This window comes from Crocodylus porosus, unplaced genomic scaffold (genome assembly GCF_001723895.1).
Source record: "Crocodylus porosus isolate Cpor-Errol unplaced genomic scaffold, CroPor_comp1, whole genome shotgun sequence".
NCBI lineage: Eukaryota > Metazoa > Chordata > Crocodylia > Crocodylidae > Crocodylus > Crocodylus porosus.
In genome coordinates, this window is record NW_017728916.1 from 21,981,832 (window position 1) to 21,995,782 (window position 13,951).

At 37.8% G+C, this 13,951-nt stretch overlaps 1 protein-coding gene across 1 annotated transcript in view; it reads left to right on the forward strand.

The window, feature by feature from the left end:
- CHM (CHM, Rab escort protein 1) overlaps positions 1-13,951 on the forward strand; it is a 146,406-nt gene that overhangs the window by 72,698 nt on the left and 59,757 nt on the right. The window contains exon 8 of the mRNA XM_019536476.1: positions 2,729-2,954. Coding sequence (XP_019392021.1) covers positions 2,729-2,954 — 226 coding nt within the window. The remainder of the gene's footprint in view (positions 1-2,728; positions 2,955-13,951) is intronic.

Genomic DNA, 13,951 nt, shown 5'->3' on the forward strand with positions numbered 1-13,951 from the left:
GAGATATGTCTGCACCTGCCCTTGCCTGTGTTTGCTTTGGTGCATGAAGCCCAGGTTGAGAATCATTGTTCTGGCTGCTGCAGGTTTTTGCAGGGTTCAGATAAGACACTTGAATGGGACCTGATTTTTCAGACCTGCTGAGCTTCTGCTCTCTGAGCATCAGAGCACCTGTATGCAAGTAGGGCAGTAAATTATTTGTGATAAGGGGCAGAATCCCTTACCTCCCTGCCTCTCTCCCTCTCTAGGATCACTTCACTGTCTTGCCCTCTCTCCAATGGATCCCAGCCCCAGTTTTCAGCTTCATTTTTGAAAATAACATGAAGCAGCAGGCAGAGAAAACAGATGGGACAGGAGGTTTTCTTGAGGTGCCTTCTGTCCTGCTTCTTACGAGCCCTCAGTCCCTTCATGGACTTTGGTTGATGAAAGGGGAGGCTGTCTTTGAGAAAAATCCTCCAGTTGTGACCCTGCACTGGTATCCTGTGGACGTTGCTCCTTCCTGTGCTTAATCCTGGCCAGGGCAGCATAAATCAGGCTTGAACTTGTTTCCCTTGTGGCTCCCACCTCCTGTATGCTGAGGAAGGTCTCTGGTGAACTTTAGCTTCTCCTGCAAGGACCTGTCTCTCTTCCTCCAGCTGTCTGCTGGTCACTGCACAGGGTCTTACACGCTCTGCAAGGCACAACCTTGTCCTTCTTGGTCCAGCCCACCCCCTGATCCTCCTGCATGGGACAGGTCCATCTGCATTGTGTGTGTATATTTCTGGGAGACATTAGGAAGGGTTGGACTGGGAAGAGGGGCTCCTGCCTGGTTTGGGGTTATCTGGAGAACTGTAATGTAGGCAGCAGCAGGCATGTGTGCCACAGCCCTTCCTGGCCACACCGGACACCCCAGTGGAGAGCCACTGGTATTGATAATGAGGTGATGAACTCTAGAAAGTCTTCAAGGGAAAAACTCATTAAGCCAAAGCAGTTTATAGATTACAGGCAATTTCAGGTTTGCTGCTAGTGGAATAAAAAAGCAGTGCTTAGAGGAAAAATATTTGTGAAATAAAAATATTGTATTTAGAAAATTTACTTAGTACAAAAAAGAGAGACTACATCAATTTAGGTGCAATGCATTGATTCATATACCAGAATGAAGTTAGATTTATTTTAGTTCTAGAGATAGTTACACTGATTTTTGTCACTACATTTTAAAGTAGGCTAGGAATTGGAGATTTTTTTTAAAGCTTTTTAAAAAGCTTTTTCTCTGTAATACAGAGTTGAGATATATAAGACTTCTAGAACGGAAAGACACTGAGATACCTGTTTTTATAAAGACAACACAATGAAAAAAAATGTAGTGTATTTTATGACTTGCTGCTTGGCTGTACACAGGTAGTAAAATACATTAGTAATGGAACAGCGGCTGAAGCTCAAGCGGATGATATACTTTTTATAATATTAGTGATTACACTGAGAGTAAGTTTTACTGAATTATTTCAGCCATTTGAAATTTCAAGAATGAGCATAATTGATTTCAGAGATACCGTGTAAAAGCATCAAAGTTTATTACTCATTATAATTAAATTTACCTTAATATGTGAGGAAATTTCCTATTTTAACTATGAAGTATCACAGACATGCATTGTTTGAAATTTGAAACATTTTTCAGAGCTCACTTTTCATGCAGTTCTGAATACTGCCAAAAAAGTAATTAAAAAAGAGAAATAAATCCTTCCTCATATCCTGATAGATCCTGTCTATATTAATTGTTTTTATGCATAAATCATCAGTTTACAATATATTCCAAGTGATCTGTATTTTGAATTATTAAAAGCTTGTCTGCTCATAATTATACACTTTACGTATATCAGTGGAGTAAGTAGGCCTATCCTTGAGTGGATGCAAATACGCGTAGAAAGCCCTCTTATACCTGTTAGCTTATTCTGCATTCCTTTTGAAAATCAGCTAGACCAGCATAAGACACCTTCATATCAATACAACCATATACCAGATATGGTTGATACTGCTTTAAGTATTTTTGTAGAAAATAGTTTCTTTAATGGAGGTGGCTAAATGATGTAAAATGGTATAGACCAGGCCTGACTCAGAACAGATAACATATTGTTAGGTATGTCACAACACTCGTTCCGCTCTCGCTATAACTTCCCAAACAGCTACCTCCTTATTGGAGTACACCTATACAGTGCAAAGCAGCCTTTTGCATGGATATCCTGAGCTAGCTCTGAGGACAAGTCATATTAGCACGGTGGTGAGCCCTGGGTTAATTAGCTCTGCTGGTTTAGTTTTAGAGCTAAAGATGTACAGAGCTAGCTTGGGGGTATTGTGTGTAAAGTCTCGTGTGCCATGTAGACTCAATGGGCAAGCTAGTGCATTCACAGTTAGCTCAAAATATTTCCACACAACATGGTAGATATGCTGTTGGGATGTCTGTACAGGTTTTAGATTTCTTTCTTTCTAACAAATTCATTTTTATACGAATTGTATTATTTAAAATCAAGGTTGACAATCCATCTTTAGCTTCCATCATTTCTTTGCTTAGTTTTAGTAACATACTGGAAAATTGAGATGTTAAAATGTTTTCTCTCTCTTTTTCTCTTTCTCTCTTCTTTAATGTGTTAAAATATTAAAATGTAAGGATTTTTTTAAAAATTGAAACTATAACGTGAAAATTTCCACTGTTAAGCTGCATCCTTTACCTGAATTGTATTTCTTTCCCTTGAAACAGATTACAAGGACTCTACATTTTCACAATACTTAAAAACCCAGAAATTAACACCTAACTTGCAACATTTTATTCTGCATTCTATTGCAATGGTATCGGAGAGTGACAGCAACACCACAGATGGGCTCAAGGCAACAAAAAAATTTCTTCATTGTCTTGGCCGTTATGGCAATACGCCCTTTTTGTTTCCTTTGTATGGCCAAGGGGAGATTTCCCAGTGCTTTTGCAGGTAAGCAAGACTTTTTATATTTCTTGATAAATAAGTAGAAATGTTTGTTAATTGAGTATTATAAACCTATTCTTAGCTGTCTAGTGGTAGACAGCTAATATAACACTTCCATTTACCTTGTATTTTTATTTTTCTAAAAAGTATAAAAATTATTGTTTGTTGAAATATTTTCTAAGTAGTATGGCATTTTAATTGGCCAATTTAAAATTCCTATTACAAAGAGGGTTTAAATTAATCCATGTTCTTTTATTTTGTAAAAAGCAAGAATTTGCGAATATATTTTTATGAAATTGTCATCAATGTTCAACTTCTGTTTCTTCATCTCTTATTTGTAAATTCCTCTCAAAATGGGAATGTAAGTTTTACAACAGTGTATTCTGAAAGATAGATATTGCACTCTTTTGGAAAGTGGAAAAAATGGCTTTTCTGTCTCCCCATACATACTTCCGGTAATGCAGAGGTCTCAGAAAATACCCTTTGTTACCTAATTGTTTTGTAATTGCTTTTGAAAAAGTCTGAGAAATGGTTCCATATAAACAGAAATATTCATGCTATGATGGTATAATCTGAAGAGCTATGTTGTTAGGTGCAATTATTAATTGATAAGATTATTAGAATAAATAAAGGATCTGTAAAAGCTGAAAGTTAACAACGGATTTTCTCCATTGCTAATTTTACAGCTGCACAGAAGGAATAAAATAATGTTATCTAAAACCGTAATCCCTAACACCTACATTTAACTTATTCTTGGGCGAGAATTCCTATATAAGATGAGCTATCTCAGAGCAGCTCTGAGAACATTTTCAGAGTCACTTTTAAGGATTGACCTCTGTCTGTATGCAAATCTCCATGACTGTCTGAGAAGGTTTTAGTATTTAGAACAAATTCAGCATATAGTCACTATGGTGGTAGTTGCTATTTTGTGGCTCGGAGGATTTTTAAGTGATGAAACAAAGTAATGACATCACTGTGATACCTGTCTTAAAATAATGTACTAATCTATCTGGGGTAAACAATATGAAATCACATCTTTGCTCTTTTGGCATTAATATCTCTTTAGTCCTTGGAAATCCAAATTCACAGTGAGATGTTAACACGTGTGTTTGAACAATCCTAATATTGTTTTGTTTACAAAATGTGCAACTATTGTAATTTTGAATTTTGACATTCTAAAAATTACAATCCTTTCTGTATAGTAGCACTTAGGCTAGAAACAAATGTTGCATTTGTTCTGGGACATGTGCCTGTTTGTCCCAGAACAGAAGTATTCTAGGTTTGGCGTGTACACACATCACCCTTCTAATCAAGGGTTAATTAGCTGCTTTTCTGACATTGATTCAATTATGCAATCCCTGGATAATTGTTCAGACACACTTTGCCATGTCCCAGGTTGAACTATTGCTACTTCTTATCTTGTCAACCTTTTTAGGATTTATCCTGGGACAATGGACATGGGCATCTGAAGGATTGTATTTTGTCCTGGATAAAATGGTTTATTCCAGGACAAATCCAACATCTATTTGCAGCCATAAAAAAGGGCACTGATTCTAAAATCAAAGCACGATGACCCTGTCTCCATAACAATGCCCTGCACTCCTGTAGTTTCATTGTTACATCCATGAAATGGAAGCTTACTCTTAATCTCCCCTACAAAGTCTGATTTGTCTAAGGAGTTGATAACTAGAGGTGTTAGACACCTTCAAGCACCAAACGCATGTGTTGTTTCTTCCAGTTCACCTGTCCTTTTAAAGCCTGAAAATGAAAGAATCGCCTCTTCCTCTTTTGCATTGCTGGCAAGCAGCTTTCCCACACTCTTTCTGCAGGTTATGTAGTAACTTGTGCATTTTATATAACCATGAGATTTTTGTACTTAGTAGAACAGCACAAACAGCCTACTTTACCTTTTAGTGGATTTGTTATAAATATCAGTATGAGGTCTGACATGGCATGTTTTCAGGTTGTGTGGAAATGGTAATTTTTATGCATGCTTAGTTGTTAGGAAGTACATGTTGTTTTCTTTGGAAATAGGTGACAATTGCTTTGTTCCTGCCTGTAATATATAATGGGTTCCTAGTTTTTCCTTTCTTACAACACTCCCTGGTGGATGAAGGGTCTTAGCTGTATGGAGCTATATTTATCAGTGGAGAGAGTTGGTCTTGAATGCGCAATGAATGAATGCTGTGTATTTCCAGCAAGTATACATCATCACAGCCGTTGGCATTTGTTCGTGGAAGGTCTCTATCTCTTGAAGACACAAGGTTGCATTGGTGATTATAAGTATTCTCAGCATGAAAGTAGTCTATTTGGCCTTCTTGTCTTCGTGAACGAAAACTGTGTGGGTTTGTTGTGGTGGAGGTTTAATGCAAAGAAAAAGTGACAGCTGTTACAACAAGCTGTTTATTCCCTTCCACAATTTCTGTTCCCCTTGTCCCCACACTTCATCTCCCTTGCTCTCCCCCATGAATTTAAATTCACATTATTTCAGTTTAAATTTAATCTTTTTCATCCAAGTCTGATAAATGAGTCTACATTATCTTTTGAGCAAGCACTTTACCATGTCTGGATATTACTTTAAATATTTTTCTTGGATAAATACTGAATATAGAGAATAAGTTTTGTTGTATCCTATCCAGATTCAGTTCATCTGGAATGTGTTTGCACATTTGTAAGGGTAATAATACAACACTGCCTGATTTCCATCTTTATTTATATAAATCATTGAATTGATTCAGATAATTAGTAAAATTGTTTATGAGGTTTACTGATGTGTCAAGTGTGTATCCAATTTATACTTCATTACATGTCTGGGCATTTGTCCAATACCATATTGAAAACAAGTATTATTCAGTAACTTAATACCTGCAATAGGTTTTCTGGCCATTCTTAAAAAAGGCTTTTTGCATATTTTATTTTCTTGCAGAACATAATTAATACAAAATATACCATTCAACCAACTCTCATATATTATGCTATGTATATGTATATGCATATGTATGTTTTAAACAGCTGCTATTTTATTTTTAATCAACCAGCAAGATGACAATTTATATATTCATTCAGATGTAGAAATTCCTTGGTATAATTTCGTTGGCTCACTTTGATAGAAGGCCAAGGGGTTCAGTGGTTGTACTACCAGAATAGGCAGTATTGTTACATATATTACTGATAGGTTTGATGGAGACAGGATCAATTCAGACTGTGTGGAAAACTTTTTAGCTACTGTCAAAGAGAATCTCTGGGACCACAGGAATTCTTTAAATTAGCTGAACTTTTTGCTTGCCTACTGTATTCCATTGTTTTGCTGTTTAATCTCAGGTAATAGTAGAATAAGGAAGAGTGCATTCGAGGTGCCTGAAGCTAACTGCTTCATATCAAATCACAAACTTAGTAGTCTTTTTAAAAGACAAAATAAAATCTCAAATCTCTTAAATTTTAGTTTTCAAATAAACTTTCAAACAATTTAGAAGACAATCACCATTTATTTTTTTAATATTGTTAATTTTAACTATTTTATATATGACCTGCATTGGGTATTATATCTTGCCAAAACTGAACAATATTCTTAGGATATTGTTCAGTCAGTATAGTAAAGTAGTGTCACCACTGCCTATACATCATACCCTACAGGTTTTATCACCAGGTTATCAGAATAAGGTGTCACCTGTTCTGTGATTTCTAACCACCATTCTATATTCTGTTTTAATGTAAACCTCTTAAGCGTTGCTTGCAGCCAGTTACACTGTGTGTTCTCATCAAGGCTACTGTTATAAATGGCATGCATGCATATTTATGTGAATGATTCAAAGACATTTGGAAGTCACATCCTTGCATTCTAAATGAATTCTTCATAAACAGTACAACATTTTATAACTACTGAAGACAGTTGAGTGAATAAAAGCAGCATCAGTTCTTTACTGGTTTTAACAGGTATGTTTTAGGAAAGAAAATTAAACTCTTTTTATATCACTGTTATGTATCTTCCAATATGTTGAGGTACAGATGTGAGATTTTTTTATCTCCATAAATTGGATTTGTGTTACACACAAAGTCATTGGAATCTTCACATTTTTCCAAGCTGAGAAGCAGTAGAACTTTTCTCAGCCTGTATTATAGCTTCTTTTTGTTTTAACATGCTGATTTGCAACCAGTATCTGTCTTACTTTTTAATGTGGTGGCATCTGGAATTACGCTTAAACTGCAAGTTAAAAGTATTACCTCAAAAGCCCCCTCAAACTCTTAGGTAGGAGCTTTTTTAATATTCCCAACCAACTTACTGAGGTGTATGAAATAAGGTTTGGGAATGGGTATACAAATCTCTTTTATCAAGATAATTTCCAAGCACACTTACCCAGTTGCACATCAGGTCTTGAAAAATACAGTGCAGAAACAACACATTCAGCATCTTTTAGAAGACAGTTATTCAGGGAAATCGCAATCAAGCACTATATTGTGTAAGGTATTGCTGAATGTTTAATGTTAGTTCAGTTTTCCTGTTTTAGGGTACAAGTTAGAGGATAATCAAAAGTTTACCTGACTAGGTAAAATTAACCTACAGTGATTAGTTAGACGACAGTAACTTTGAAAACAAAACTTTGTGAAGTTTTCATGATCAGTTTAAAATTCAGATTGGATGTTAGTCAGCTATTTGATATAGTAATTCCTTTATGGACCAAAGGACATCATCTCCAGTTAAGTAGGGCATTAATCTATAGTCAAATCAAGCACAGTTTTCTTCGTAGTAGAAATTTTAAACATACTACAATAATAGGCAATAATAAAAAGGAAAGGCTTAAAGTGATTTGATAAATGAACATTTTATTCTGAGACGACAAGTAATAGAACGCAGACCTCATTGTTATAAAAGGAGAACTGAGATATACATTGACTTCTAAGATCTTAGAATGCCTTTATGTGTTTACTTGCATTTATCTGTGCCCTTAAGAGTTCCTAACAATTTACTTTGGAGGGGAGGGGACTTTTAAAAGAGAAATTACTTCTTTTTCCAGAGCCATTTTTCACAAATTCACCTGCTGTAGTTTGTTTTTGTCTTCCTTTCCCATTTTTTTCAAAAACCTATAGCTGATAGAGGAGTAAACACCTTTGAAACAAACACCTTTGAAACATGAAGAATTTTTTTCAATTTAATTGTAGAAAGGACATAAAGATGTTTAATATTTTCTAGATCACAGATTTTCTATGGAAGCCTTCAGCAATATAGAAGCAATTGTTGTATTGTTTCACACTAATTTTATTTGGAATAATCTGTGCTCCTATACCCATCCATGTTCATATATTAATATTCTTTACCAGAGTGTCTGAATGTGCCTAATGATCAAAGCTAAATCTTCCTTCCTTGACCAAAATAAGATGAGTGAATAGCAGTTACCAATACCCTATTATTAATCAGCTATATCGGCTGGTACTGATCCAGTAACCAATTTACAGGCATGCAGCCTGGCAGCTCGGAGAGCAGTGCCCTGCAGGTAAGTCTTGTGGGGGCAGCGGGGGAAGTGGCGGGGGGAGGCAGATTGAGGCCCCCCCCCATGGTGAGGGGCAGAAGCCAGGTCAACCAGGTCCAGCCAGGGCAGTGAATGGGACCCCCGGGTCAGGAGTGGGGTGGAGTCATGGGTCATTCATCCAGGGGATACAGAGAAATGGGGGGGGGCACTCCCCACTGCTGTGTGCACCCTTGCTGCTGTGCATACCCATGGGGGAAGCATGAGGGGGCATGTGCCTCCCCCGGATTTCTGTGTGGGGCAAAGACAGGCTGCCCAATGTGGGCTCAGGGCCAGGGGCTGCACCACCCTCTTCTCAGTGTGGGGGTTGGACCAGGACTGGGTGTGGGGCAGGCTCAGCTGTGCAGGGTGGGCAACAGTGGTGCTGGGACGAGTGTATATGGGGGGCGCTGCGTGGAATTTGGAGGCAGTTATAGCCCGCCAAACTTCCCCAGCACTACCCCTGCTTGGGGTACTCCATTGTACTGCCTTTCCCTTGGGAGCCCTGTGCTGTGAGGTGAGCAGGGGAAGTGCAGCCAGTGCGGGACTCCCACAGGAAGGCAACAAAGTGGAGTGCCCTGAGCAGGGGTGTCACTAGGGGGAAGCTTGGGGGTGTTATAGTCACCCCCAAATTCTCCACAGCCCCCATAGCCACCCTTCACAGAGCCACTGCTGCCTACCCTGGATAGCTGAGTCTGCCCTGTTTTCAGCCCAGGCCCCACACCGGGTAGAGGGTGGTGCTGCCTCTGGCCCCAACTTCATCCCAGTCCCAGCTCCAGGGCCCAATTCACTACCCTGTCTGGGCAGTGCCTGCCCCTGCCCACTACCTCCCTCAACATGGGGGCCTCATTCTGCCCTCCATGCCCATTCCCTCCCAACTTACTGGTAGGATGCTGATCTCCAAGCTGCCGGGCTGCATCCCTAGTAGTGTATGTGTGTGTAGTGGTGCGCATGCATGTGGCATTTATCGGTTCACATGCATGTGGCATTTATCAGTTACATCAGCCAAAAAAAGCCAATAGCCAATTATGTTAATTTTCCTTTTATTGGTGCCAAGCGGATATGCAACTGATATATTGGAGTACCTCTAGCGAATATTAGAATCTACCAGGATAACATTGCTGAAAAATTAAGAGAAAAGATTTTACATTCACTCTGAATGCTCTGGGATTAATGCTGCCTCTCACTTCTTCAACCAGTTAGTTCCATAGCTTTTGCTAAGTTCCTGCTAAAGTTCTTTATCCCATGTTTATTGCCCATCTTGTTTGTTATTTAAGTGAAGGTTATAGAGAAAGAACAGTTTTCAGGTAGCTGTTTGATATAACTAAGTTTGGTGGAAGTTGAGTAGTGTATCTGGTGCTTCCTCAACTGAAGACCCAGCAATTCAAAACCTCAAAATATCAGCTGCCATCAAGAAGTGTACTAACTTGAATATTGATGTTACTTACTTTCCTGTCTTTCCATGTATGCAGGAAAAGAGGTCCTTCGGTAGAACTAGAAATGCTGTCTCTTTATCTCTCTCATCTGAACTCAGAAGCTCATTGATAAGGATCCAGGAAGTTGCGAGGTGATCGGTATTGGTCAAGATTTAGTTAATTTCTTACTTAGCTTGTTTAAGAAATGAGCATGGGGAATGGATTACATGATTTCTAGAACATGCTATTACATTCCATGTATTACATGCTATTACGATAGGATGTACCTTCAGAGAATTGACAGTGTCTAGTAATAGAAGTTTTCTGGATGTTCACAATCTTTCCTTAGCTAGGAGAATCAAAGATTACAGTTGTAAGTGATGCTCCCAGGAATTATGAGCACTTCCAGCACTACTTGTTATGTAAATGAGCTGTATTCTTAGAAAGATGAATGCTTAGCTTCTTATCTTGGATTTAGGTTCTTGCTTCTTGATATTTTCCAGGCCATTCTGGAATCAAATTTTCTTTCTTGAGAACAAAAAGGGTAACTCCTAGTAATGGAAGAGTTCAAATGTTTGGGGTTGAATTGGAAAGTCTATAAAGCAATTTACATTTCAGAAGAGTTCTGAGGTTTATGCTATTGAGCTCTCTCCAAAGCCAGCAGGAAATCTCAACCACCGTCACTATTGTGGCATCTGTACATGTTAAGGTTCTGAATTTAAGCCTACGTTTGACAGCATCTTTACCTCCAACAAAGGGGAATTCCATGATCCCATTGAATATTCTAGTATAGTGTGAAGAACACATGCTATATCTATACCTTATCGGTGTTTTGGCATTCAGCAAGCAGGTGTGTGGTTTGGAGGGTGGTGGCGGGGAGGGCTTGTTTTAATGATAACACTCCCTAGTGCAGTCAAATGCTAAGTAGATGTGTCCTAAGTTTGCAGTTCAAGGAAAAAAAGAATGATTTAAATAGCGCCAATGCTTCATATCACCTGTTTAAGCAGATTTCATGAGTAATACTGTTTGCGAAGATAATACAAATCTAGGAGGCTTGCAGATTATTCACAGAGAATTTCACACTCTTGAAACTTATGTTTCAACACAAAGGTTATTTCCAAATTAAAAGTCTTTTCCTGTCAAAACCTGAGAAATAATGTGGGCAAGGACACAAAAGCATTCCATAGCTTTATTAACGACAATGCTCACTGATCTGTGAATAACCTGAAAAAAAAATGAAGATTATTGAGTTACTTTGCCAATCTATCCATCCATCACTAGAGAACAGGTCTCAAAATGATGGATTATCTCACCTCCCTGATGTTTATCCCAACAGAGAGTCTCTCCTCAAGGGAAAAAAACAAACAGCCGATCATGCAAACAGTCATGATAACTATGCTTACCTGTGTTGTATCCCTGTGCTAATATAAAAGTAACTAAAGCGAAATAGCCAAAAGAAAGTCTTTTAAAATAGATTCTGATTTTGAGATCCTTGTCATTTAAATTAAGTAGAAGTGAAAAAGTTTAGAAAAGAAGAGCAAACCAAATTCCATTCTTATATAAGACTTGGAGAAATATGCATAATGGTGACTTTAATTATACTGTCAGCATTTTAAAACTGAATTTTGGGGTCAGTGAAATTATCTTAATTGATTTAAATCTATATAAATATCCTAATTGAATATTTTAAAATGTGAGCTTGTACTCAGAAAAGGAGAATGTATCATGCCCTATTTTGTAAAATCACTTGTCATGTTGATTTCCTAAAATGAAGCTATGTGTTAACAAATCTACTGTCTTTGTAGAGTTACCAATATGTCTAGATTCCGTATATTTCAGTAATATGATTATTTACGTGCTTACGAAACTATAGAAAACCTATGCAGATTACTCAGATAAGGAGGCAAGGGAGCTATTATGTTTCCTTATATATTTGCATGACGAAAATTATCGATTCTGTTACACAACTTTGAATATATTTACCTATTTACTTTCTGAACTAATGTGTCATGGCTTCCTGTGGTGCCAAGAGATCCTTTTAAGGGTGCCACACAATATTAGCACTGGTAGGTGTGCAAACATCCACATGAGTCACAGAATAAATCCATAGATTTCAAATAGGACCCCACAGTGTCAAAAACATTCTGATCTGTTGTCGTCTTTCTGAGTTCTTTGTAACAGAAGAATTGTCTATTATTTTTCCATATAAAAAAACCCCCAAGTTAAATTAGTTTTTGAAATAGTCTGTGCTAAATTCAGACAAGTTATAGAGAAGTGCCTAAACTGGTCGGGAACCAGGGCTTTAGGTTTTCAGTGAAGAGTTCAAAACACTAATCTTTTCCAAAACACCTGAGACAGAGTAGTGGAAGTGGTAATGAATTGCACGTTTTTATACTGGGAGCTTTCAACATCAACATGGATGATGTCTCAAAAACAAGTGCATGATTTTTTTTAACATTTTGTTTCTAACAAAAAGATACTAGGTCCACTCAAATATACTCCAGCCTGCACTCTCAGGCTGTGTTTGTATGTTGAGGTTACAAGAAATATACCATCTTTGGTCAGAACTTCTTCCCCCTCAATCACAAGAAAAGCAGCTATTACCATCATGTCACACATGTATGAGATACAATAAATTACAAACTGAATGATTCAACATTATGGTATTGTTGCAAAAAAAGAGATAATAGTATGCTGGGGTGTCATATGCTGGTTAAAATAAATAATTCTAACTTTCTGTTCAGCCCTGGCAAGTCTGCCCTGGAGCATTTTGTCCAGTTTTTGGCAGCATGCTTCAGTAAAGATGTGGTTAAATTGGAAAAAGTACAGCTGAGAGCCATAAGAATGAATAGAAAACATGACATATCAATTTGGAGGAACTAGAATTACTTAGTTCAAGGAAGAGAAGGCAGGTTGGGGAGAGGAGGATAGAGTTTTGATGTCTTCAAGTACAAGGATTGTTATGAAGAGGGTGGTGATCAATTATTCTCTCTGCCCACAAGGGACAGACCAAATAACAATGAACCTGAAGTGCAAAAAAGATTTCAGTTAGATATTAGGACGACATGAAGATGGTTAAGCTCAAGAAGTTTACATAGTCAGTAGTGAACTTGTACAACTTTATCTATCCTTTTTAAGAAGAGATCAGGAGAAACAACTACAACTTTTTAACTTTCATTGATATTGAAACGGGTAGTGTTTTTCTTTTATTGTTCTTTGATGGAAGTTATGTTTAGAAAGTAATATTTTGCCACATTTATAAAGATCTTGGCATGATCAATATCAGAACACATCTGTTAAGATGCGCATAAATTCTACAATAGCAGTACTTGACTTCATTATACCTAACAATTCTCTCAGACAAGTGGCAAGTTACCTGTCATCAAAAACTAATATTCATCTTGTTAATAGCTAATTTAACATATCTGTTTCACCAAATCGATGTATATCATAGTCAAAATGTAACATAATACTACTTAAATCATTTTAACTCTAAGAATAAACTCATTTCCCTTACATTTTATCTGAAGGAGAAAAAGAGAAGAACATCAATATTTTTGTCACTTTTTCTGGTGTTGACTGCTTTCATTCCATTGTAGTTTCTGATGTCTTCAAATGAGTACAGCAAATATGTCAGTAAAGGGATTGAGGATTTGCCATGTAGTTTTTGAGTGTCTCCATTCCCTCTTGAATAAGGTTTTGCCATTAAAGTTTGAAGTTGATAAATCAGGACAAAAGCTGTAATCCAGACAATTTAGCTTTAATCTTCAAAGCCATTTTTTGCTCTGCAAAAGAACCTGACAAGTTCATTTAGTTCAAGGGAAGGGTCAAGATATGTAATAGGGGGATGTACCCGCCGGGCTATGTTCGCTCCTGAGGCCACCGTCCTTTAGAGGTCAGTCTCGCCCCAGGACCCTTGAGGGCAAAGTGGATGTTCCTTCACCACGTTGCCGCCCCCGCTCTCGCCTGCCACATCTTGATGTATCTTCAATGGGGGGGGGAACAACTGACGGGTTCTCGTTGCCCAGATCCTCCCTACGGATGTACACGGGGCTCCAACCACCCCTGCACCCCAGCCTCACACCAC